This window comes from Pavona decussata, unplaced genomic scaffold, assembly GCF_977016875.1.
Source record: "Pavona decussata unplaced genomic scaffold, jaPavDecu1.1 SCAFFOLD_245, whole genome shotgun sequence".
Classification (NCBI taxonomy): domain Eukaryota; kingdom Metazoa; phylum Cnidaria; class Anthozoa; order Scleractinia; family Agariciidae; genus Pavona; species Pavona decussata.
Window position 1 is genome coordinate 1,022,568 of NW_028145650.1, and position 27,274 is coordinate 1,049,841.

At 38.6% G+C, this 27,274-nt stretch overlaps 1 protein-coding gene across 1 annotated transcript; it reads left to right on the top strand.

Moving 5' to 3' along the window:
• Nucleotides 1–7: 7 nt before the first annotated feature.
• Nucleotides 8–23,925, top strand: LOC146457216 (phosphatidylinositide 4-phosphatase SAC2-like). Its single transcript, XM_085092187.1, has 24 exons — nt 8–215; nt 323–403; nt 6,017–6,153; nt 6,952–7,065; nt 7,847–7,903; nt 8,476–8,598; nt 8,692–8,748; nt 9,716–9,893; nt 10,355–10,422; nt 11,833–11,944; nt 12,377–12,444; nt 13,760–13,798; nt 14,161–14,246; nt 15,230–15,307; nt 16,435–16,555; nt 17,091–17,219; nt 17,897–17,967; nt 18,455–18,501; nt 19,481–19,676; nt 20,057–20,131; nt 20,281–20,354; nt 21,228–21,350; nt 21,966–22,053; nt 22,515–23,925. Exons 1-24 carry the CDS (start codon nt 119–121, stop codon nt 23,773–23,775), a joined length of 3,480 nt encoding a protein of 1,159 aa, XP_084948313.1. The 5' UTR covers nt 8–118; the 3' UTR covers nt 23,776–23,925.
• The last annotated feature ends 3,349 nt before the right edge of the window (nt 23,926–27,274 follow it).

Genomic DNA, 27,274 nt, shown 5'->3' on the forward strand with positions numbered 1-27,274 from the left:
TGGGAATTCTGGGTAAACGAGCCGTCAACCCAAAACACAACATGGCGGAAAGAATTGACGAGGGTAGATAATGCGAGCCGGCGGCAGTCATCGCGGCTTTCATGCTCCCGATTAAGAGATGGAGCTTTTTCAGGCCCAAGACAATTTCATAATTCTAAATGGGCCGGATAGTTTATGGTGCAATCGACAAGATGGACGCTTACAGCCACGCTTCGGTAACTAAAAATTCAAACTTTGTCCATTCAAACTTTGTCCATACGACCGGAAACTTTTTGCGGGTTATTGTGTTGTGTTGATGGCTCTAATTCTTGTTTTCTTGTAGGAGTTGACCTTGGCGAGGCATGGTCGTTGAAATGTCGTGGGATCGTGTACGGCATCATTGGAAAAATCCAGTTTTTTCCAGGTATGGGTAAGCTGTCTCACAGAGATCGGTGACTGGTTGCGGCTAGAAAATCCACCCTTTTAAATTTTTATTACTTTTGAGAGTTTTTTCGTCAGCAATATTTATTAGCTCTGGTGTTATCATCTCATCATTCGAACAAATACCACAGTAAACTGTAAACTTTTGATTAGAAGAAAATGGCTTACAGGAAATTTCACGATGACACAAATTATGCAAACACGCGCAAAATGTTTAATTTCAAGTTTGACAGTAGTTACCCATGCGGGCCGGCTTTTATTTACTGTGTAGTGTATACTGTTTTATCAGGAATTGAGGAGAATTAGATGCGCAAATGCAAACATATTGGCAAAAGTGCACCTTCAATTTATTTTTCATCCAGAAAATTAATCAGCAAACGGCTGGCAATGGAATGACGTTTATTTACAAACAGTCAAATAATTTACAATTCACATTTTGCTCCCGACAGTCGCCTAAAATTTAAGCATTGTCTCCTTAAATGCATGGCTCAGTCGTTCCAGTTATTATCATTATTTTTTTAAATTGTCAAGAAGCTCTTGGGCACAAAATTTCGCATACAATGTAGTACGTCGTTATACGTTGTAAGGATTCAGTTGTTGTGAATTGAGCTCAATATGTGAGGTTGCAATAATTGTATGCACCAGCCACCACCAGTCACAGTATGATGTGTATTATTTTCCCGACGTTTGGCGTCATTAAAAATTTTCAAGGCGTTTTTAATATGCAAATCTGCCTTATTTTTACACTGCTACAATGGCACAATGAAATTACCGCATTTGTCTGTCAAATGCCAGAAATGTATAAATACCACCATGCAGACATGGAAGAGAATACATAACATCTCGTTCCTTAACAAGCTTAGATTTTTTAACTCGAGATCAGATCCTTTAATTTGTTTAGCAATATCATATAGATAAATTTATCTTTTCATCTAGATGTAAGTTTAAATTGTGGTGACAAGAAATTTCCAGAACAAAGAGAGAAAATCTGTTCTAGTTGAAAGCATGCTTACTTAATCAATATTTCCAGATCTATTTCCACGACAAAATTTATTAGGCAACTTACTCACACTTAGTTTGAACCAGTAACAGTTTGTATGGAAATTGTCATGAGAGTCTCTCAGTGGAAAACTGCATCAAGCCATTTTTTCCTTGGTTAAGACGATTGATCATAGATCCTGCTTACAATATTGTTGTAATACCCACTCAATTCTTGGTTTGTGACTTTATTCCTGAGGTAAGGTGTCTTTCATCATCCTTTTGGCTACTATTTTGTGGAAGTAACCAAAGATAACCGGTTGGAAGTGGCATACATTAAAACAAACAAAGTATATTTGAACTGTGAATGAAAGAATGAATAAATGAATGACTGTCGTAGTTATGATTGTGCGTAACTTAAAAGTAAGCCTGCAAAAAAAAATCTTTCGGGATCTCATTTTATTTTGTTTTAAAGTGCATGTTTTTTTTTGTAAGTTAATGTTTCTAGCAGCTAGTACCTACATTTACATATTAAATTAAAAATATTTCTGGGTTATTTTAATAAATAATTAAAAACTATTGTCAGTGGAGGAACCTTTGCCCTAGTGCACATCTGTGAGATAAGAAATGCTTTCAAAAAACAACAAAAAAAAAAGGATTTCATAACAGACTAATAAGTACATTAACATGTTGCTTAGTCTACAAGGTATTGAAAAAGAAAAGGTGATCTTTAGGTTAGTGTGACTTCAGATCTATAGTGCCATTCGGAGTGTCATCATCTTTCTGCAGCTGTGTAAATTGAAGGACTCAGTGCATTAAACTGCCCTGTAGTTTGTGCATTTTACACGTAGCTTGCTTTCTGTTGTTTTGGCTTAGATTTGCCAGATTTTATGCACATGGCCCGCAACTCTTTCATGAAATGTAGCCTGCCCAGCCAGCGTTTCTATTTGTGCATTTTTTGCTGTTTGACAGCATGGAAATTGGAACAGGAGAGAAAAAACGGAGGAGGGGGAGGGGAGAAGAGAGGAAGAAACACTTGAAGGCAAACCCCAGGATTTTGCAGAATGCATTCGCCCACAAATGTGGAGCTCTAATTGGTGTGGATGGAAGTGACGTCTGTCAACTACTTGTCAGCCACATTTCAGATGTAGTTTTCAAGATGGCGAACCATAGCATTTTCGATGAATGCCTATGGAAGGTGCTTGATGTCCTTGCTGAGCATGGATTTAGCCAATCTTTAAGTTAACAGAAGGGCAGAAGACATCAATTCAGCAACTGTGGCTTGGAGGAGATTTATTGGCAGCTCTCCTGACCAGGTTTGGGAAAAGCCTAATTTTCCAGCTTCTGGTTCTCTCAAAGAATGCAGGCTCAGTGTGCGTTGGTGATTTGTCCCCTTAAAGTATCAGCTATTGGAAGCATCGTCTATTGGTATTTTCACCAGACCTCTTCCAGAGGGCAGTCTCGAAGACATCGAAAGTGGAAAGTATCAGAGCTCTGCTGTTCGCATCGGCAGAAAATGCACTTGAGAAAGAGTTTTGTGCATTGCTCAAGAAAGAGGAAGGCGAATTTTGCCAAAATCTTGCTAGAGGGTACCCAAAGAATCTGATTGAAACAAAAACCAGCCTTTCCTACGATAAATCTTCAAAGAGCCACCACTTATTTCCTTTTTAAAGAGGAAAATATCTCAATGACATGCTTGTAAGAGCAAATGCGAAGAGGTTACACTTCTAAAATGTTTCCATTGTTAGAAGTCATGGAGGTCTATCACTCATTGCTATTTCCTGCTCAAGCGTGAAGGTGTCAACAGGGTGTTCTACAAAATCCTAGGGTTTGCTGGCAAGAGTTTCCTCCTTCCCTCTCTCCTCCCCTCTCCCCCTCCTTTTTGTTGTTGTTTTTGTTTTTTTTTTGCTGTCACCTCATTTCACATCCAAAATGTGGAAACCTGCTTTTTAGTGCGGAAAACTCCACGGAAACGCATGCTACATTGTACACAGGCTACATGAAATGTTGCCCTGGGCAAGTTTTTTGTTTTTGCATTTTTCTCTTTGTTAGGAGTACAGAAACCCATGTTTTGCCGGGTTCTTAGTGGTGGTAGCTGGTTAAAATAATTTCTGAATTGAATTTTTAGCTACAATCGTGGATGAAAGGGTTAGGAAACTGTCAGTCAATCTCATAATTCGAGCGCTAGGTAAGAATGATACGTCAAGAACACAGCCCCCCCCCCCCTCCCCCTCATCAATGTTGTTCTGCCGCTGAAAAAAAAAGGCTGGGTCATCATCTGGCCTTAAAAGCAACATTGAGTTAGGGGGAGGGGGGAGTGAAGGTTTGTTACTTTCCAGGCGGTGTTTTCTTTAAGGTAGATTGGAATAGATGCGCAAAATTTGCACTTTTCTTAACAAGATTTGTCCACGATTATATTCAAAGAAATTTCCAGTGTTTGGAGGATATGCTTTGTTTAAAAAACGTCCCATACATTAATTCACGTGTACCTCACGAAAGCAGATTTTTTGAAACCCTTTTAGTTGATTTTGACTGTTGCATAAAAAATATATGGGCGAAAATCAGTATGGACAGGTCGCATTTCAAGTTGCCACCAAACCTGGTATCCGTGTGGCTGGCAGTGGCATTGGTTATGAGCTAACTGGACATACTGTAGTTTGTGCTATTATTTACAGATTCCTTTTTTTTATCTGAACGTCTCCTGGTACTTCTAGTGTATATTTTAAATTAATTTAGTTCAGGAGAATAGGTCTTCTAAGACATCTAAAACAGCCTGTTAAGCATGCGCTGAATGTAGGGTGAGGGGCCGGTACTGTAGGTTAAATTATCGTTTTAAATTCCTTTTGTAAAAAGAACTTTTTTTCACGGTTCACATGGGAAAACAAAATACTCTGTAGGTGTCTTAGCGGTGAAAACTATCAAACATGGCGACGAGCATAGCCGATATCTAGACATTTAGAGGATGTTACACAAGAAAGCGCATGCGTGACTTGAAGCGATTACCGCATGACAATATATGCAATATGTAGACACTGCTGTCAAAAGCCTTTACTAAAAATACATGTCTTCTGCCTTTCAAATAAACCGCTTGACTGTACATGTTTATTGTTTAGAATGGCTAATACACTGGAAATCTTTAATTCAGCACGATTAACAGGGGCTTGTAGTTACTTTTCAACGGTTAACAACGATTAACAGCAGTTTATAAAGATATTTGATAGTCAAGATTCTATTCTGTATGTGTGGAAATGCTGTTAACCATTGAAAAGCCCTGTTAATCGTGTTTTTTATTCTTCGGTTGTGTTGTATTTGCAAAGTTAATCGTCCATCAAATTGGCATCTTGATGTTAGGGGCAATGAAAAGGCCAAAATTAAGCGTGTTCCCCAAAATATGGGATCTCTCGTGAATGCACCTGCGGCCGCGGGTCGATCCGACCATTTCACGGATGATTGAGCCTTCATGCTGCGTTACCAGCAATAACCAAGTAATACAACAGCTCGGATACGCAGAAAAAGGTTGACATTAATTACAAATACCTAGGGAAAAGTCTTTTGCTTTACCTTGCGACAGATGGCCAACTTGTTCACAAGCACTTCATACAGTGACTTTTTTCTTTCCAGCTCAAGTCTCGCCTACCGACAGATGCTTTTTTGGCGTACCAAATGTTCATTTCGCCACTAAAACCAGCATCAACAGTACTCACAAATCGGCTTTGATAAGCTACAAATAAATCGCTATTCTTAAATTTTGCAGGCAACGATTACACAGAACAATAGCGAAAATCCCCAAAATACAATCGTGGACGAAAGGGTTAAAATAAGAAACTGTCAGTCAATCTCCAAATTTGAGCGCTACAATGATACGTTAACAACACAGCCCCTCTCCTCCCTCTTATCAATGTTGTTCTGCCTCTGAAAAAAAAGGCTCGGTCATCGTCTGGCCTTAAAAGCAACATTGAGTTAGGGGGAGGCAGGGCTGTCAACTCTCCCGGATAATCAGGGAGTCTCCAGATTTTGAACCGTATCTCCCGATCTCCAGATTTATGTCTGTAATCTCCGCATTTTGAGCCGTATCTTCTGGTGTCCAGTTTTATGTCTGTAATGTTCCGGATAATGGACGAAATATGCTATTTGTCGTAGAGTCTACTTTCTGACAAGAAAATCTTAAATGTTTAGCGCTGTTTCTGTTACTGAACTGAACCTGTGAATTTGGCATCCGACGCCTGTGTAAGGCGCTTTGTTATTGCTGGCCGGGGAAGTCATATTCTGCATATTCGAAGATGTGTGAGGTTGACAGCCCTGGGGAGGGGGGAGTAAAGATTTGTTACTTTCCAGGTGGTGTTTTCTTTAAGGTAGATTGGAATATATGCGCAAAATTCGCACTTTTCTTAACAAGATTTGTCCACGATTGTAGCTACTTTCTGGCAAAAAGGCTAAATCGTATCTGTCTAGTCTAAAACGTATGAGAACCCTGGTTATGGGCAAACAGCCTTATTATAGATTGATCTGAACTTTACTGTACCTACATTATACCTTTTATTTTCTTTTGTGAAATCCTCAATCGCTCAATCTCATTTGTTAAACATTGTCTTAATAATCTGTGATGATTTGTTAACAGGTGCAGACTGGAGATTATTGGTGATTTCCAAGAGAACATTGCTTGGTCATATACCTGGTGGTCATGAAGTTTATAGAATTGACAGAGTGGCAGTGTTGACGCTATCTTCTAATGAATCGCCAGAATTTGAACTTGACGTAAGTAAGCTTACACCCGTACATCAATCCAAACGGAATAAAGCTGGTTTGCCACTTCTTGTAACTCATTGTCTGACTTTATACTGTAGCTCTCTCTCTCTCTCCCTTTGCCAGATACAACTAAACTGTTATCGTCTACTATCGTTATCTTCCATTGCTGTGCAAATTAAATTGACATTATCGTCAATAAATTTTCAAAGAGAGGAGTGTTACTTTCCACTCCGTCCACCATTTTGATTCACAAGCATGCATCTTTGACATCACATGATTAACAGTCTCTACATAATTTCCAGGGACTGGACCATTTCCAGACACTTTGTTTGGGTTTACAACTGTGGTTGCAATAAGTGGTAGTGAGATCTTCAAGCCCCAAAAGTGACTTGCATCTAATTTTCCCTTGCAATACCAGCACTTGAATAATCAAACATGTATTATATTGCACGGGAATGACGGAAGTGATTGCTTAAAATTAATAATAAAATTATAAAATGATTTGACGTTCAAACAAATTCTCCAAACTAGTACCATAAGAAATGTGTGATGAACTTTTTGGGGTAGGAGGGCTTTTAAGGGTGAATAGAGAGGCACCACTCAGTAATTTGTCTTGTTTAGACTGGTTTTAAATCTCACCAAAAATAGAAACCATGTTCAGAATAAATGAGTGCCAGTACCCAGACCCTGGCAGAGTAATAAAATCCCAGCAATATTGGGGATTAAAGGGTTAAACAGTTGCTATGGTTACTGTGGCTTTCTTCCATTGGCTATAATATTTGGTCTATTTTTTCTTTGCTACGGTAGCTTTGTGAACAGCACCAGAGAGGAGGTGGACTGGGAGGGATAGACAATCAACAGAGGGGACTGGGGCAAACATGGAGTAAAATAAAGACTGCGGCTTCCACACTGAAAGAGAAGGTATTGGCTTATTTTTTGTTTTGACATCCAAACATTGGCGGTTTGCTCAGCTTCAATGTTTGTCCATCAGAACATGTTCTTCAGGAGATTTTGAGAATGGTGATTTTAGATTAGAAGGAGAAACCAAAATAATGTCAGATTTATTCATGAACAATAATACACTGTATATTGTTATGGCAACAGTAAATGTGAAGCTTCATACTTTAAGAAGTGAATATAACTGAAGTGGCCAAGTGAACTAAAGTCAGTTGCAAAGAAAAGAATGTGACAATCATGATTCTTATCAATAAAACATGTCCATGACGTTATCCTGATCGAGAGCCCGCTTAAAACAGACCTGTACCTGGATAATACGAAAACTTTGGCGTGTCCCTTTGGCATCGGTATTAACTGTGTTCCACTGTAGGAGAGGTTTACATAGGTTTGGACTTGTTTTGTAACTGTATTACATGTATGATCAATAGATTATTATTAAAATCCCAGATGGTGACTGTAAGTGATTGGGCATTCAAAGGGTTAAAGGTGCTGAAAGAAGCTTTCTTTAAAAATAATGCAGACGCCTTCCTTTTTTTTATCAATTGTCATAAAAAAATAATAAAAATTTTATTTTGTTATTTAATAACAATAATAAAAAACAATAAAAGGTCCCAATGCAATGCTTTTAATTTTTATTTTTAACTGACAATACTAGTTTATAATTATTTGCACAGAGCTCATTCAAATATATACATTGTAATATTCTAAAATACTAATTTTAAAAATGCCACATTTTCATCTATAGAATGTCAAGGACAGGGACTTGAAAGACAAGGAAAAATTGGAGAGGAGATTTGTTGAGGTCAGTTGTCATCATTGTCATCATCATGATGATGATCATCATCATCCTATCCGTGCGTCCTTCCCACTTTTTCCCCCCAAGTCATCATTACTTTCGGTTTCAGCCAAACAGTATTCATGTACATGTACATGCATGTGTCATGCAACTGTAGTACCACATGATATTATATTCTTCACTCAAGTGGGGGTCAGTGAGTCATTGTGCCACTCCTGAGATAACATTGTATGCATTGAGAATTTAAGGTTTCTCTACTCATTCATGTGATGGGACAATTAGCCCCATACCCAACCTACTACCACCAGGGAGGGGAGGGGGGTGATCCTTTGTTTGGACTCTAACCAAATTGTCAAGGTAAGACCTGCTAGGATCAAGGTCCCAGCTGGCAGAACTCCCGTCATTGAGCCACAGAAACCTCACTACCATAACAAGATATGACCGACATTAACCAGGAGTTGACATCATTGTTGGCTATGATTGTAATAAGATGTACGCAAGTTATAATAATGTTCTATCATCTGGTACAACTCTTTGAATCATGTGATAGGGTGTAATCAGTCTTTTCCCCATTGTAGGAATTACTGAAGATGTTCAATGACTCCGATTCATTCTTTTACTCACCAACTGGCGACCTAACCAACACATTACAAAGACAGTTTAGTGGAAAATACGATACCGATGAACCACTCTGGAAGCGGGTGAGAAGCTATTAATGACAATTGGAAGGTGTAGGAGATATATGTGTTGGCTGTCAATGACACCAGTTCATTATGTTAATTATTGTTTGTTAGTGTGACAAGAGGTTCTTCTGGAATGAATTTATGGTGAAAGAGTTATTAAACAATGAGGTAAGTGGGCTAAACGATATTTTCTCTATATTTCTCTTTGCTGGGTGTTATTAACACTATTTGGTAGTGTTTAGATGTAAAATGTTTTGATTTATGCTGTAACCCCCTTAAACCCTTCTCCCCCCCCCTCCCCCCTTCCTTCCCCAGTTATGACCAATTTCAACGCAGTGCCAAAATTTCAGTGTAAACTGGTCAAAATGCAAATGTATACAGGGATATACAAGTAAAGGAAAGTTTTCAGAACAAACAGTTTACTTTCAGAGGTTCTTCTAATCACTTCAGAATGGAAATAACTGTTCCATCATATAAAATGTCCATATTTTTATTTTGAAATATTTTTTTATCTACACATACTGTAGGTTCATACCAGGTGTTTTTCTTTTAATAAGTCAGCTGATCCATCTCTGCAGTGTAAATAAAGTATTAATTACTATTATCATCATCGTCATCATCATCATCATCATCATCATCATCACCTTCATCATCATCATCATTGTTGTTGTTGTTGTTGGTGTTGGCTTCAAGCCCTATCACGTAAGTTTTTTGATCTACCAATGAGATTCCAAATTTGTCCAGAGCTGAAGACACTTTGTTCTAGCCTTTTTTATTTGGAGGAGTAAGTTTCTAAACATTCTTTTATTATGAGCAGGTATGCTTATTCAGACACATGGCTTGATGTCTCTTTACAGTAAGCTTTTCTTGAAAATTGATGGTCATGCACACTTGTACCATAGTCATTCTGGTTCTAAACATACTTTAAGTTGTCTTTATGCACATAAAAATTTTTGTGTCCACCTTGAAGAGAGTTTTATAAAATAGATTTTGCTTTAAATGGTTTAGTAGCTAGGGACTTGATTTAATGACCATGTCTACAAAGTCTGCCAGTTTTCTTATTCAATTTAATCATGTGACTTTATTTGAAATTTTGCTATGGATTTACGTTATTTTGTTTTTGTTGTTTTTGTAGGACTCTGTTGCCAGTAAGTGGGTTATCCCAATAATTCAAGGTTATTGCAAAATAGCACATTGTGTAAACACATTTCAGGATGAGGATGTAGAAGAGGGTGAGGACAGGAGAGTTGCACCATTCCCCCCTGAAGAATTTCATTTGGCACTTATATCCAGGAGGAGTGTACATCGAGCTGGTAAGTTCAACATATTTGGAGGGTGAGAACATAGCTATCCTATGCTGAATTTTATGTTGTTTTTGTCAATCATTTAGCCTACAATTATTTTATTCCCAAAATCAACTCCAAAGGACACCAAGTGCCTCTTTGAGGGAAGATCATTCCAGAAAATGATGACTGAAATGGGCAAAAAAATGGCCATTGTTTGAGAATAAATTTTAGGCTGCAAGCAAGAAATATGGCAATTCTTAACAAACACAAAATGCAACTGAAAATTTGATGCCAGGAAATTTTTGCTCTCAGCTCTATAATTGAGTAAATTTTTCTTTCTCAAAGTCATAGTACATGTAAGATCAGTTTGTAAGCAACCTTCTCACTGTAATGACCACCTTCAGGAAATTCTGTTTGGATCATTATCAAGTTTAGAGCAAACAGGAAAGTGACTGAAGTATGAACCTTTATTCTGTTTTGGATTTCAGGGACTCGTTATAGGAGGCGTGGTGTTGATGATAATGGAGATGTGGCAAATTATGTTGAAACAGAGCAGGTTTGAGACATTTGAGCTTAGCTGGGCTTGCGGCCATCAAGATTCTACTAACTTTGCTTGTGCTAATTCTTTCTGATATGACATTGATTTTTAACTCGTGAATGCGCGCATGCGCAATGAACGAGTTATAGCGATAGCTGACTCTCGACTTGGTCGATCAGTCGATCAGTCGATCAGTCGATCAGTCGGTTTTGTCGTTAACTTTCGGGCGTGCGCAGTGAATGAGTTTTAAATTCAATTAGTGGAAAAAAACACGCGAACATTTGTTGTTCATGGCGCATCAGGAAATTCTTATTCAATATGTAGAGAATAATTTGACGATCATTTAGTGCAAGAATGGCGAATTTTCGTTCAATCTGAGCAAAGTTTCAAGTTTTTTCAGTTTTTCAGAAAGTCCGGGGTCGTAAACTCAATTAGTGAAAAAAAAAAAAAACGTGAAAATTTGTTTCACGACGCGTCAGAATTCTCTCATTCATTCTGTAGAGAATAATTTGACAATCATTTTAGTGTAAGAATGGGGATTTTTCGTTGAATCTGAGCAAAGTTATAGGATTTTTTCGTTTTTTTCTACGAAGTGCGGTTTCTTTCAAGAATTAAAAATAATTTAATTTAAAAATAATTTAATTAAAAAATAATTTAATTTGTCAGTTTTCACGCGAAAGCGGAACGTGCCATGTCACGCATCATTGACGTCGTAAACAAAATTATGCAAATTTCTGGTGAAATGAACACTTTTAAGATCTTGTCAGCTTTCATAGAGGTTTCAAAGGGAAAAAATGTTTCATTTTCGAAATTTACAACTGGTAATTTATGGGAAAGCAAAAGGACGCGGTCGATAAATAATTCTTATTTAGCAAGAGCTTGTCATAGTTCATCATTTTTACTTGAGGATTGCGTGGACTGAACTCCAAAGGAAAAATTTCACGCATTTATGTCGGGCATGAATCGTAATGCGATACTTTGTTGAACATATTTCCCTTTGTGAGATCGGCTTGCCCTACAGTAATTTTGTAATTTTAATTCCCAAAAAAACTTCACTTGCCCATCGGGCAAGTGATGGTTAGAATCCACTAGCCCGATCGCGAAATCCAGTAGCCGCGGACTATCACACGAATTTGCATGACGTAGCTGCACATGGCGTGCTCCTATAAACTTTGAATAAAAAAAACACGTGATATTTTTTAATCGGCGCATCAGAATAATCGGCTTATTCAATCTGTACAGAATAATTTGACAATCATTTTAATAGTACAAGAATGGTCATTTTTCGTTACATAATCGGGCAAAGATATAATTTCTTTCAGCTTTTGAGGAAGTTTCCTTAGCCGTCTAAATTGCAATTACTATGTGTCATCTGCATTCACGAGTTGGCTCACAGGAGCCTTTGATTTTTTTTGTGCCAATTTGCAGATCATTTGCACTTCAACACATAATGTGTCATTTGCTCAAGTCAGAGGTTCTGTACCTGTTTACTGGAGCCAACCTGGTTACAAATACCGACCACCACCAAGATTGGACAGAGGTACATTGTGCATCATCAATGGTAACCCTTTAAGCCCCAATGTCAACAGGCATAATATTTTCAACAGGCATCACATTTTCATAATTATTATTCATTACTGTTCCTTCTATATTTATGGTTTTTGGGAGAATTTGTTTTAAAATCAAGACAGTTCATCTGATTATTGATGATCATTTCCTTGACTCTCATGAACAGTGTCTTTGATCAAGTAGCTACAGTGTGTATGTGTATTATTGTAAAGAGAGAAGGATGAGGTTATTCCACACCACTCTAAGTTTAGCTCACTGGAAAGTGCCCCTGCTTAACCTCTGGCTATGACTGGGTGCGCTGTAGTCTATCTGTGACTTTTTCCTTTTTATCTTTTATGTTCAAGGTGAATTTTCCCATTTAATTGCATGATGGTAAAATAAGGTGTTGCAACTTTGTTTTCAGATGCAGAGGAGACCCAGGGGGCCTTCAGAAAACATTTTGATCATCAGCTTGAACTTTATAAAACTGTGGTCAGTAGTTTGCCTGTAATAAAATAATAAAGTAACAAATGAATATAACTTATTAGTTTCCACATACAGTGTAATTTTACTCCTGTCAGGATAGTCCCAGTGCAGTGCGGTATTAGTTTCAAGGTTTTAACTAAAAAGTTGTCCAGACCATTGACATTCATGTTTCGAGAAAACTCAATTCATTCATCCCATCTTTTAGCGTTTCATTGGTGACGTGCCTCTTGGACTCCCAATTGTCCCTTTCACTTGTAGGTAAATAACCGAATGAGACAACAATGTAGTTTCAATTGATGACTTTCATGCCAACAATATTAGGGAGCTTTCAAGTACAGATATTCGTGAGCCATGGACGGCAACTGGAAGTCAAATGTTTCCTTTTTTGGTGTGGTTTTGCTCCTTACCACGGACAGGAAACGCTCCTGTTGATGAATGTGGCTTGATGTAACAAACGCGATGGCATTAATAATGCTTCAAAAAGGGAAAAATGTAATTTCCTGTTGCCGTCCGTGGTTAAAAAATGTCCATGCTAAGTTCCTTATTTAAGTGTCTATCACCCTTAGCCAATTCCTTTTTTTTCTCAAAAGTAGACATGGAAAGTATGCCTAAACAGGCAGAAAAATAGGATTTGAAGTTATTCTTGATTTTAAAAATGCAATTGAAATCAGGGTTCTCAGAGTTAATACCACACCTTTGGAGGACTGGCACTAGTGAGAGTTGTGACGTCAAACCGGTATCTCAGTGACAAGCACACAACAAAATAGCACTGAGTCAGAGTGAATTCTTTGCGAGCTATTTGGGTTTCTTGTCAATTATTTTAGCTCAAATACTGACTCCTACAACTTAGAATACAATTCATTTCTTTGTAAAATGTCTTATTCATGCATAAATTTTCGAAATTCATTAACACTGTGTTAGGGTGATAGGCACTTTTAAATATTGTTCTCATGACAAATATTGTCACATGAACCTGGGTTGAGTTTTTCTTTGATTCTTTGCCTGGCTTAGTTTAATGGCCCTAGCTCCCACGAGTCTCCTTTAGCTCAGTGGTAGAGCATCAGATCTAATAATCAGGAGGTCATCTAGGTTCGATTCCTATTGGGAGAACTTGGATTTTCTTTTTCCAAGCATGCCTGTGTCACTTACTGACTGATCATTTTACAGTGTATTCACCAGGTTAAATATTGTTTCTAAAATTTACCGAACTGCCAGAATGTAGACATGGACAAATTCTTGTAATATCTGATCTCTCAACAGTATGTTTGTATGCCATGTGTTTTTCCTGCCTTAAGCCTACCTTTTACTTCCGTCTCTCTAGGCTGTTATAAGTTTGGTGGATCAAACAGGCAGAGAGAAGGTAAGATAAGACAATGTGAGATCCAACTGAGGTTTAACTTGCATTAATTTTTTTCTACATTCTACATTCTACATGATTTCCTTGTATTTTGCAAATGCCATTGACTTCCAGCTGTTATACAGAGTTGTATTCTTATTACATGGCTGTGTGATGAAGAGCAGGGAATAGGAAATGGGGTCCAAAGGTACTGAAACATTGATGAAACGGAGAAAGAAAGGCTTGAAAGAACAAGGAAGAAAGCTGATTCTCAGTCCTCTCTGTCCCCATGTACATGGACATGTACCTACATTTGCATGCCGAAGTCATACACTGGCATGAAGGCTTGTTGCGTCTAATTACTTTAATTTTTGTTGCTTTAACAGATAATAAATGATGTGTTCATGGACAATATCCTGTCATATAACAGCCCATTCCTAACATACATCACATTTGATTTTCATGAGTATTGGTAAGTAACACTATAACACTACTCACTTTGTATCTGTGGTAACATGACATGCATAGTACGTACATAAACTTTATTTTCACTCGAATTGGAGAGTAGCTCTGCTGAAAGCTAATGTCTTCAAGTAGAATTAAAAAGAAATTCGTATACAAACCAACAAAAAGGGAATATGAATAAAATGTGAAACAGAATGCGAGAGATCTAAATTCAAGAACACTATTTATTCATATATCAAAAAGAAGAAAGATCCTTACAGTTACTACGCAACTTAAGCAGTTGCGAAAAGAAAGCCTGAGAAACATTCAGGCTTGAACGGGATTCGAATCCGGGAAGGATGAATAATTTTTTTATTCATCCTTCACGGGTATATTACGAAGTCACAATATGACCAGCTCCCAGTTGGCTTGATAACTCAGTTGGTAGAGCCCTGCACCGGCATCGCAGAGGTCATGGGTTCGAATCCCGTTCAAGCCTGATTTTTTTTCACGCTTTCTTTTCGCAACTGCTTAAGTTTCGTAGTAACTGCGAGGATCTTTCTTCTATTTGATCTTTCATCCGCAGTTCAAAATATATGTACTTCATATATTATTTTACATTTATTTATTCATTTATGCTGACTATTGGGATTAAACATGTTAACATTTACGATCTCCCTCATAAATTGTTTGTTTCAGCACAAGTTCGTATATTGTCGTATTTTGTGCCGAAGGGGCTGATATGTTTAAACCATAATTATGTTGTTTCTTGATCCATTCATAATGAAAATTGGATTTAACAAAATTAGCTTTCTCGTGACTCACCCCAACTCAGGTCACTTGAAAAAGATTCCCCAAAGGAATCTAGAGCTTGTAACACTTTAAAAAATTTTAGATCCCAAAGGCTAATTTTGTTTTCCGTAAGTTTCTTCCTACAAATGTTAGAAGGATAAAAATTGCAATTTTTTTTTTCGAGTAACTATCTAAACCGTGGTTTTTGTTGTGCTCTAGCCGTGGAATGAGGTTTGAAAACGTGTCTGTACTGGTGGAGAGCATCCTTGATGTCATCAAGGAAGTTAGATACTGTTGGTGAGTATTGTGGTGAAACCTTCGCCATACTGACAAGTGTTTTGTACTTGTCTGTGTTTATACAGTACACACAGTAAAAAGCCACGTTACAGCCACCCCGAGCGCCAGAGCAACCACCTTGTTTCCCAGCTTGTCTTGTCTTGAAACCCTGTTGATCCGACCGCCCTATTAATCTGACCTCATTTTTGATGATGGATAAGATAATTAACTTCGTAGTTTATGTTAAAGTGCTAAAGAGAACCCATGATTTTCCCATTGTGTGTTAGCCCTGGTAAGGAAATGGGAGGTTGCACGAGGCAAAGAAAAAAATCTCCGACCTTAGCGGGAGTCGAACCCACGACCTCCAGATTTGATCATCGTTTGCTCTACCGACTGAACTACGAGGCCAGAGAGGAGCAAGTCGCGAGTGATTTATGGTGGTCATTGCGGCAATCTGAATGTGACGAAGGGTACAAATGAATGTTGTGGCGCTAGCACAGAGGACACAAAATTTGTGAGAATTTGATCGTCCGATAGTCAACATCATCTCAGCGGTGAACTTTTTCTCGTCCTTTATACTCTGAGAGCTTTTTTTATTTTGGTTTTTCAGTTTTTGTCATAAAAATACCCCAATACTTCGAAGTTTCAATTCAATCCAGTATCCAAGGTAGTCAGGTTTGATAGTCGTTTAAACGCTGCAGTATTTAGAAGTCTTAAGTTTTTCAATGTACGCGTCTATTCAAGTTCTCTTCCTGGAGATATGAACTTCTTCAGGAATTGGCTAATATTATAGCGTATATAGGCATCCGTCTGTCTCGTAAAACAATCGTGTGTGCCTAGGTAGTCCTCTCATTCGTGTTGAGAGAGCAGTGTCGTGAATGGCTCAGCAATCCTATCCTAGCAAGGCAGTCTCTGCCACAGTTGTAATGTTACACACGAAGTCTGGCGGCAGGTTGAAAGTCTGATTCTGCTGTCACTCTTTGGCTAATACCATGCTGAATTTTAATACCTTCTCGCCCTTCTTGAGTTAAGAAAACATCCAAGAGTGGTTTTTTAAAAAATAATCAAGAACGGTACAGCATGAGAGCACACCTTTTAAATCACTTACCTGTACTTAATATGGTGGAATTGAATTATTCTTTTTGAAGGACTGATGACAAAGGCATAATCTGTGATCAGCGAGGTGTTTTCCGTGTGAATTGCATGGATTGTTTGGACAGAACAAATGTTGTGCAAGCTGCCCTAGCAAGACACATTATGGAACAGCAGGTAAACAAAATGTTGAATTAAGAGAAAGATCGGAACCCAGATTTTTTTTGTGGGTCTATGTTGGTGACTAAATGAATACAGTTTGTACTAAGAATGTTGCTTAAGTTGCACACATGCTTGTAAAATGATGTTAGAAAATACGTTACTAACACAGGAGGACGATGAAAACGAAATGGATGGCTATCGCCTGTGCATGACAAGATTCAAAAATGCAGGGTAAAACGTAAGAAGTTAGCATCACGGAAATTAATTAGGGCTCTACTTAAGTAACGTCAAGTGGAAATTTAACGCGAATACGGTAATTTAACTTGAATTTGAATTTTTTAATTTTATTTCACAAAATAAGGTAACTTCCAATCGACAAGTGCTGTGATTGGTTGAGAGTTGTGTGGTTTCTTTAGCTGTAATTAAACGTCGTAAATTTCCACTGGCTTATAGTCGTAAACAGCGCAAAAATACTTCTGTATCAAGACTATACTTCTTAATTCGAGTCGAATTGGCTAGCTGAATACCCGTATTGTGGTTTGCTTTTTAGCTGAAGAAGCTGGGCAAACAGCTTCCAGATCAGATCCTACCTGCATCCATCAGGACATCATTTCAGGAAATGTGGGCGAGCAATGGAGATGCCATCAGCCGGCAGTATGCTGGCACTGCAGCTATGAAGGTACAGGAGTTGTTTTGTCTGGAGTAGCTGTTTACATCGCATATTTATGCAAGAATTCTAGGTGGTATTATAGAGAGATACATGTTTAAGTTTCCTGTGCAACAGTGGCTGAGCAGTTTGCACCTTGAAAGAGGATGGTTATCACAGCACAATTTATTGCACAGGAAGAAGGGCAAATTCTGTACAAGGGAACTGGTCGTAACAAGTTTGCTCGAAGAGGACCCACCTTGTTTGGGATAGAAGACACCACCTATCTCATGAACGTTACCGACATATTTTACTGGCTTGAAAATATAAGTTGACACAGAAACATTCAATCACCAAGAGTCAGCATTGCTAAAAAAACAAGACAAGTGAGGTTTGAGTCATATTGTCATTTTTTACTGCTGGGTAGAGGGGTGGCTATGCAGTAAAGACGCCATCTTTTGAGGTTGAGGAAGCGGGATTTTTTTTTTTTTTTGAGGGGGGGGGGGGGGGGCGGGGTGGTGCAGGCAGAGACCAACATCTATTTTGTGGTTCGATGGCTCCTGTTCGAGTATAGTATACCACTTCCCTAAGTTATTGTCAATTTCTATATCACCGTATGTGACTTAATAAAGAACTTTATGCTACAATTGTTTTTCTGTGTTGAATAACTTTTGAAAGAGACAATAAAGCAAACATTTAAAACTCTCTAGGGAGACTTTACCAGAACAGGAGAGAGAAGATTCACTGGTGTGATGAAAGACGGGTACAACTCTGCCAACAGGTTTGTGGGGAATTACTAATGAATATGTTGAAAAATGAAGATGATTGTATTGATAATACCATGATAATTGACAGAATGGCTAAGCCCTATAGGTAACCGATAATAGTACAAATATTGTAAGATTTCTTTTACTGTAAAAGTTTTCATTCCGAAATCTGGTTTTTGGTCTCTTACCAATTTATTTATTTATTTATTTATTTATTTGTTTGTTTATCTCTCTAATATTTAGTTCACTTCATTCACATAATTTTGGACTAACCTGCCTAGAATAGCAGTTGCTATATGCGGGTCAGTTCCATTGTAATCAGCCTAGTGTTTTCGTTCAGTGTAATAAAGTTGTTGCTTGTTTTTTTTTTTATTTTGGTTTAAATGCCATTGGCTGCATTTACGTTATGTTGGGTATAAGCATCAAATCACCTTGCGACACAATCAAGTAAAGGAAACTTTGATAATCAAGTGCTAAAAGATGTTTCCTTTTTCCCGGTAGATATTACTTGAATAGATTTAAAGCCGCTTACAGACAAACGCTGATTGGTAAGTATCTTTTACTTGTGTCGCAAACGTTATGCCGCACAAATTAAACTACAGCTATACAGCTCCTAAACCACATCTACAGAGAAATAACAGATTCAACTGGGAACCCACGACAAGCTTGTGTATTTTGCACCAAAAATACACGGTACATGCAGTGGTTTTGAATCTTTTGTGTGTTGCAAGTAATGAACAATTTTCGTTTGGTGTTGCACTGCTTCGCTTTGCGCGGGAAAACGCGTGCGAGCAAGTCACGTTTGGGTTTTTTGTGACATTTTATTGGCTGGAAAAGAGGCGCACGTTTTCTACCAATCACAAAGCGTTGTAATGCAAAACCAAAGTAAACTGGAAATTACTTTGCAAACCTTATTAAAAACTACTCTATGCTTTGTAATTAGTTCAGAGCAATTACTTAGGTCATGGTCTCACAACACTCGATTGCGCCAACTCTACAGTCGTGCAGTAATACGTAGGACATAAGAGAGGTGTAGACTGGAATCGTGTTTACGGCAAGCGTGAGATCAGCGGTAGATGTTTTCTTGAAACACTTGATACACAGATTAGAATAGTGCAAAATAATTCTGACCTTTGATGCTAACGCAAAACTACTCAATTTTACTGAGAAACGGAAAACAGCGAGCGGCAAAATAATATAGGGTAAACATGATCACGTGGTCATTTCTGCCTTTTGATGTAAACGGGTGCATTAGATTGACCCTATTCCGGATAGAAATACATGCAACAATGACAAGAAATCCCTCCTTAGAGGTTTTAGGAGATACTGGAGTACGAAATGGCTCTTAATATATGATGTGTCAGCGAGTGTTTGCAGAAATGTCGTCTCAAATTACTTAAAAAGAGAAATTTAACAGCTTTTCCGCTTATTCTTATTCCGGGATACGGTCAATCGAACGCAACCTAAATCTCTCTATTCACCCCATCCCCGAATTTCTGGTGTTCAAGTCGAATCTTTGTTTTTCAGACGTGATGCTTGGAAACCCAGTGACAGAGGACATTGCAGCGCTGATAGCAGCCATGAAGAACGGACCAGAGGAGGAGCAGTGGACAATGGAGAGGGAGGAGTGTGTGGCACAACTGGTGCAGTACTGTAAACAGCTGCTTCTTACTGATGAAGAGGAGTGCATGTGTGGCTGGGCCTTGGTTGATCCCTTTTACAGGTGCAGTGGCTGTTAACACACTTGAACCTTTATCTCTCAGTCCTTTACGCTCCAATAGTGACTTGCCTCTTATTTTTCCGTACACCGTTGCTGTTTGATGAAGCATACAGGCCACGTGAATAAGTACAGCGAGAACAGTGAGGGGAATCTACATTTTATGAGGGAAAACTGACGGAGCAATTATTGGTTTTGATTGTCAATTTCTTGCCAGTTCCTGGATACCGTAGACTGCGCTGTGCTATTGTATTTCTTTGATATTCCGTAAAAGTCTGTTCCAACAACTTTTTTTGTACTGCTTTGTACTGGCTGCCCAACTGATTTTCTTATAGAATAAGGACAGTATCTTGTCATTTCTGATATCAGTTAACTTCGTTTTGCAGTACGGATGGTGGAGAAGTGACTCAAGATCAGGATGTCATTCTGTTACTTACTTACAATGCTTACTACGTGGCTAGGTAAACTGAACACCATTTTACTTGATATAACCTATAATCATAGTCTAAAATTCTCCCACTCGGGATAAAATATTAAAATAGATATCCATTGATCAGACACTTAGTAAAAAAAGACATCTTAATATAATTATATTTTGCATTTTTTGTAGCTATGATGATGAGGCCGAGAGAATTACTCAGTATGAAAGAATCGCCCTTGAAGACTTGGAGAAAGTTGAGATCGGTGGGTGTTTACTAGATAAAGCTTTAATAAAAAGATGAACCAAACCTTCACATGGCTTATTTGATATTCTAGTTGGACTCAAAGGACAGTTGTCACCGCTACTTTTGCTTAAACCTTTAACCCCCAATACCAACAAACAAATTCTCCTATCTTGTCACCATGCTTTTCTTACAAAAGTACCGGGGGAAGTTATTGAAATGTCAAGAAAATTCATCTTGCGTGATCATATCCTTAATTCTCATGACTTCAAGGGTTGAAAAAGGAATTAATATACAAGAAGAAATTTCATGCTGATCACTGTTAAGGCCCAAAGGGTTAAAGAGACTGTCAGATATTTTAAGTAACACTTTTAAAAACCAAAAGTAAGGCTTACACCACTAGAAACCTAAAATTCATAGTTCAGTTTTGTTGTAAGTTACTTTAAGCACCTAGTGTGCTGAAACTCTTAGTAAGTGTTTTTGGCTACTGTAATTAAAGTAATTCGAGCCAACGTTTTCCAGTTCTGTTGTTGTTTCATGCAAAAACCCCTACAACTTTTTCCTTCTTCGAGAATAGGCCATTTCCGAGTTGCGTTAAACCTCATTATGAAAGCGAGTCTAAGTGCAAAGATTTTGTTATGAAATGTAGTTTCCATTCATATGCAAATAAACTAGTCTTCGTATGAAAAGCTTTGCGCTTAGCCTCGCTTTCATAGTGAGGTTCACTGCAACTCGGAAATAGCCTATTCGCTGAAAGCACTGGAGCAGTTTGGTCATGAAATTGTACGTATTCACAATCATAGAATAATTTTGACGAAACACCATGAAAATTCCCTAAAAACAGTGACTTTAAAAGTGTGAAACCACCTGAAAATTATTTTCCTTCTATTCACAGGTTTCGAATCGAGTTTTAAGTCCAAGTACTTGTTTATTCGCTTGTATCGGCGCCATCAAGGAAACTCAGGTCATTTCCACACACTGAGGACGATTCAGCACCGTACAGCGGAAGACGCTAGAAGTGAGTAACACGAAGCCCTACTTTAAAGCGGTGTATTCAGTCCCCGAAATATCAGGAAATCTTTTATCCTCCAAAATGACAACCGCAAATTGGCAAAATTGGCAAAAAAGTAAGGTGGCTCTAAATCCCTTTGATAAAATTGTTTTAAACTTTGCAAAAAGTATTATCTTATCACTCTGATTACGGTTCCATAATAAAAAAAAAAAAAAATGGGGGATGGGGGTCACCGAGCTAGTTTTTGAGTTACAATCAGGGGTGTTTCTAACAGGTTATACTGTTGCTATGGTAACCTTTTATGTCGAGAAAATTACCTGAACTTGTTCAGAAAGTTTTAGGCATGTTTTTTGATACCATTACTGTTGTATCAACTGTTAAAGAATGGTTCTATTAATCCATGTAAGCATAAGTGCTGCAAAGTGATGGAAACCGGTGCCAGCCGCCTTAAGTTCAGAAAATACCAGTCTTGCTTAATGCCCTTTACACTCCCCCCCCCCCCCCCAAAAAAAAAAAATGCTCTCATGCGGTGTTACTTTTGTTGCATATTCTAATGAGAGGGTCCTCTCTTTCTTTAGTTATTCTTTCTATTATACGATAATTTTTTTTTTAATTTCACAGGTGTTCTTTTGTGCATAGCGGACGCATTTGCCTCGGCGAGAGCATTGTTGGACCAGGGTTTAAAAGTGACTGAGTGTAGACTGGACAGGTAAAGACCGCTACCATAATATGGCGCGCGTTTACTTGATGACATCTGAATGTTTTCTTTATGTGCCCTTGTTTTTAATGTTTACATCTTCTTAAGAATCACAGAACTTTCTTGCCTTGATGAGACTGAATTACTTCCGACACAAGGGTAGTGTAAGAAGGGTTGTCAATTGAGTGTTAAAAGTTACTGATATTGCCTTTGGTTTACCGTGCTGTACTCCTTTCTGACCGCGCAATTTTCTTAACTTTCTCAAACGAAAACCAGACGTGACTTGGTCGCAAGCGTTTTCCTTCGCTTGGCGTCGGTTAGACGGAGTTCCGATTGGTTCATTTTGTTGTTCGAGTCTGTTGTAATTGGCTAGAATAGTTACTTTTGTGTTGTATGTACAGTAACCGATTCACAACTGTCCTTTTATTTTGCGGTTCAAGTCATTTTGCTTTGTTTTCTTTACCATTGAATAGAAAGAAAAGCAAACCACCTCCCAGTTTGATTCAAATCTCGTCTAAGTCCTGCCTAAGCAGTTGGTCCAAGCCAACCGCTCGGCGCAAGAGCAAGTCTGCGACAGAGGGCTACACGGATGACTCGTCTTTGGCCCCCAGGCACCGCTCTCGACTCGGTTCTCTTTCCAAGTCTTTCTCGGACTCGTGCCTCGCCAAGAGAGACCTGGACGATATGGACGAGTTTAAAGTCTCTAGTTCCAGTGCCCCGCAGAGTTGTTCTGGCAGCTCGGAGAGTGATGACGAAGATGACAACTCTGGTGAAACTGATGACATGGATCATTATGACCCATCCGTTAGTAATGATACCCAGGGGAGTGGTATGGGGGTGACAATGGTCGCAAATGGAGTCACTGAAAATGAAGCGGAAATTGTGCCGGGGAGTAGAACCAAGAGTGCTGAAGCAGAGAATAAAAACGTTGAATTGGGTCCGACACAAGAAGAACTTCATTCAGACCGCTCTTCTGATGAAGGCGAAACTTCAACGGAATGTCAATTTGCTGTTGGAGACGAAGCAGAAGGACAGGTAGATGAACAGGAAATGGGTTTTTTGGTTGAGAAAGGAGTTAGTTCGCGAGAAACGACATCAGAAGATTTTGATTGTAACAAACAGCAATTAAAGGAGGCAATTGAGTTAAACGCAAAAGGGAAAGAGGAAATTAATTATAGCAAATATGAGGAGAATCAGATTGAACAAGGTGAAATAACTAGTGACCAAATAACTGTTGTAAAAGCGCAGAAGAAAAGCTTGGAAGAGCACGACGAGGACTCTGAGCTTAGCGCTGCAGAACACGATGCCAAATCGTTCCCACACCAGAGTAACGGAGAGATCAAATCTAAAAACGATGCAAGCTTTCAAGGTAACTGCGAAGACCATCAAATCAGCTTCCATGGTACAACTGCGACAATGAGGGTCAGTCATTCAAGTGTGGAGCTCGGCACGATGGCGTCTTCGGGAAGTGTTAACAACGGCGATAGAAGCCCGGAGAGGAGACGATTTGGAGCTCGGTTCCCCGGAAACCGGGGCTTGAAAATATTCGCCACTGCGCAGGCGCGTGGCCGTACCCTTATTCCAGAACTGCGCAGTAAGCTGTCTTCGTTTTCACAACAAGTTCGCTCGCGCTCGCCTCGTTTGAGCCCCAGACGACCGAGTGTACACAGCGAGCCGAAAAGTGAACTAAAGCAGCTCCGAAGAAGTTGTCGTACTAAAATTATTGAATTATGATGAAAGGTCTAAGATGGCCGCTAGTGATACTTAATCTGGGACGAGATCACGAGAGCGTCCAGCTCGATAAAACTCTGCTGTGCTGATAAAAAAAACGCGCAAACAATGAATTAGAAAACGTTTGCTTGGTCCTCTCGCACCTAGAGCCCCAGCAAACCAAGATGTCTCTTCAATTTTGCACGTAATTTGTTTTTAATAAATAAAGGTTACGCAAACAAAAAACTTTAAATTTTTTCACAACCTTTGTTTTCCATGATAAATGTTTCGAGTTCGCGAAGTCAGGACACATTGTTTCTGCAACAAGGTCTCCTGGTCTGCGGGCGGATGAAGAGCTCCTCAAGACTGATCTCGTCTTGGACCGGACATTTATCCATCCCATTTTGCCACAGTACAGGGCGTAGCTTTTAAGCCTGTTTTCCAGTAGCGGCGCAAGTACAATCGCAAACATAAGCGTACGACACAAGGAGACCACACAAAGTCCTTGAGACTAAAGCGCAAGCGGTTTTTGATTGCACTGGCGACGTGACAGCGACAAACCCGCCCTTTGTCGCGTAAAGTTCAACTTGTTTATTTTGTCACGACCTATTTTCTTTATTGTTTTAGCAATCACGTCGCCCGTGCTAGGGTGGCTTCACTTGCGATTCTCGCCTCACGCTGGGGACGAGATCATTTTTCAAAGCTCGTGTAGCCTGTGCAAGGTAAAATATCGGTCGTGTAGCCGCGCCCTTCGGCTTGCGCCGCTAAGGAACCGAGCCTCACACTTTGTTCCCGTTGCATTAGACGCGTTAATGAATTATTTAATTTCTAATTGTTGTCATGGCCATTTTTGTACAATATTTTACTTGTTTTGAAAAAGTCATAATTAGCAGAATTAATGTGGCAGAATGTTGATTAGCAATTTTTCGATGGATAGAATTGTGAATACCTAAATTTACTAGTGAGCGAGATAAACGTTCCTTATTAGCATAATAATGCACAGCTACTTTGCCAAGAAGTAAACTAGTTATTGTAGCTATCTTTTACGTTTAAAATTGTTTTCTGTCTGATACATTAGTTGAAAAAGATTTATTTTTAAAATGGCGACATGTAAAATTAATTTTTCTGCCCATGCGCAGTTTATGTTACTTGTCGCCTTTTATAGTTTAATTTTGTATTTTATTTTTAGGTAATTTTCAAATTTAACAGTTGTACATTTTAGAGATGAACTTTACTTTGCTTGGTAATAAGGCTGTGCGTTACAGTTGGATGAAAAATTGGACAATTGCAAAGGCGCATCTATTGAAATAAAAGTAAATAAATCACAGTTCTGTGTATATTGCGGGGTGTTGTTTTTGTACCACTACACGGTCGCAATGACAGCTGAAAATCCCTGCAAATGGTCAACGACGCTAAAATAGAGTTCGCCAAGCAAATCCTAGATTTGTATCAGGAACGACTTAGGTAACCCACGAGCTCTGGGTACGAGTTCCCTTCTTAAGGCGGGGGTCTACCTGAAAGCCGTTTTCACGCCGCTTAAAATCGGTTCAACGGAAATATCTCGTTCGCGTTTCAAGCAATACAAAACCCTATGTTCATTACACAAATCAATGTTTTGGGGTGTTTTGAAAATTTGTGGGTGATTTTTGGGAGGAGATAGTTTTTCTCAAAAGAGTAGTAAAATTAAGAGAAATAAGAAATATTGAAGATTTAGTGAAGTTTTAAAATTAGAATTTGTAGTTTATAATTAATAGACGGATACCAAGTTAGTCCACTAGAAACCCGGGGTGCTCTTGCGTGGGTATCAACTGTCTGTTAGTGTTCCAAAAATCATTTTCTTTCTTCTATCCATTCTTAAAACCTCTTCAAATTTTACTCAAATTCGGGTGTACTCCCGCCTTAAGAGTGGTCCCCAGTCCACACCTGGTCCCGCACATCTCCTAACAACCGGAACGAGGCAAAAGTTTACGAGGGCTGAGCCCGTATGAAGGCATTGCACGAAATAAGACGACTGGGAATTTTTACTTCGGCAAAATGGTTAATTTCGCGAGTATAGGGGCTATTAATTAATCTTTATGGCTTCTTTTGATCTGTCATTTTTAACTTCAGGAATAATAATATGTCTTGTTTTTTACCATTTTAGTAACCATATGAGTTTGAAGTTCCAAATGCGTTCTTTACAAATAGGTGTCACAAGGGCTGAAAGCCGAGAAAAAAAAAATTTTTTCATCGCGAGACCTCCTCACGCGTTGATATCGCGTTGTATATTAATCTTTATTTGCCCAATAAAAGGCTAAAAAAAGACGTGAGCATTCAGTTCAGTAGGGCTATTAGCGCGTTTGTTTAAATAAGAGTTGAAAATATTTGTTATGAGCTCGGAAATGTCTCTCAAACTCCAATCATTTTTCAGATGCAAATCAGTATCACGTATTAATATTAATTGGTATTTATTGAACTTTATTTAAAGAACAGGAAATTTACATCAAGTTTCAGTGCTTTTTGATATTAAATATTCTAAAATTCGCACGTCAGCCTTCTGTTTAGCGTGGCACTGCGATGACCAAAATATAGTTTTTGCAGACGATACCGAAGCAATTCAATTTTAAGTAGCATTTGTACTGGGAAAATGACCAAACCCGGAAAATTTACTTAAAGCTTTATTCTGTGCAACAATAAATTTTTCTCTTGCTCGAAAACATGTTTTAGTCTACTTTTCGATTAAAAGTCAAAGAAATTTCAAGATAGGCTACGGTAGCCAAATTAACGAATTTCATTAAGCAGTTTCCGTTTCTTCAGTTTCTTTTCTTTCAATGAAGTGAACTAATTCCGGCCTACAAAACGCAACGTGTATAAAAACCACACAAAGTTGTAATTAAGGGGTATAGAGTGGTCTATCGAAAACGACGAGTTTCGAAGTTGTTGTTTAATATATTAACCGAGTCTTGCAGAACTCTTTAGCTTCTCGGAATCTCGCACTGGCTATAATTTGGACCTTCGCTCGAATTTTGAATATTTTGAGTCTCGAACCTTCGCGAATTGTCGAGCAAGAAAAGAAAGGTTGTAGTCTATTTCTGTCAGTAGCGACGAATAACGAACACATGCATGAAGATCGGTAACCTTCTTTTTGGTATTATCGACTTGAAAATTGTCCAGCACTCAGAAGCTCTCAGAGTCTCGAGATCGGATTTTTTTTTAAGGGTCTTCGCGAGCTAGCTCGAAAATTATCGAAACAATGAAGTCTCCCAAGGTCTCGCAAAGTGTCGGATATACCATTGTATACTAAATTACAAGGGTACATCTCATTTGCGAAGACTGTATTCATTTCAAATTGCTGTTAACTGATACGGCTTCAACTGAGCCTAAAATGTGTAATTTCGGTGAAGACCAGAAAAAGTTAGACTAACCCGTCTCACATCACATACGAATCCTGGCTGATCCGCATTTAGCAATATACAAATGTTTCAAAGCCACTAATTGAAGTAAGTGGTAAAGTAAACCTTTTAATATTGAAACCTTCATTTTG

Bases quoted from the DNA above. Each gene is read 5' to 3' on its own strand.
- LOC146457216 (XM_085092187.1), top strand. From the start codon at position 119: ATGGAGCTTTTTCAGGCCCAAGACAATTTCATAATTCTAAATGGGCCG. The intron at 10,423-11,832 runs GTTTGAGACATT...GCCAATTTGCAG, and splicing joins ATTATGTTGAAACAGAGCAG to ATCATTTGCACTTCAACACA. The intron at 19,677-20,056 runs GTGCAGTGGCTG...TTCGTTTTGCAG, and splicing joins TTGGTTGATCCCTTTTACAG to TACGGATGGTGGAGAAGTGA.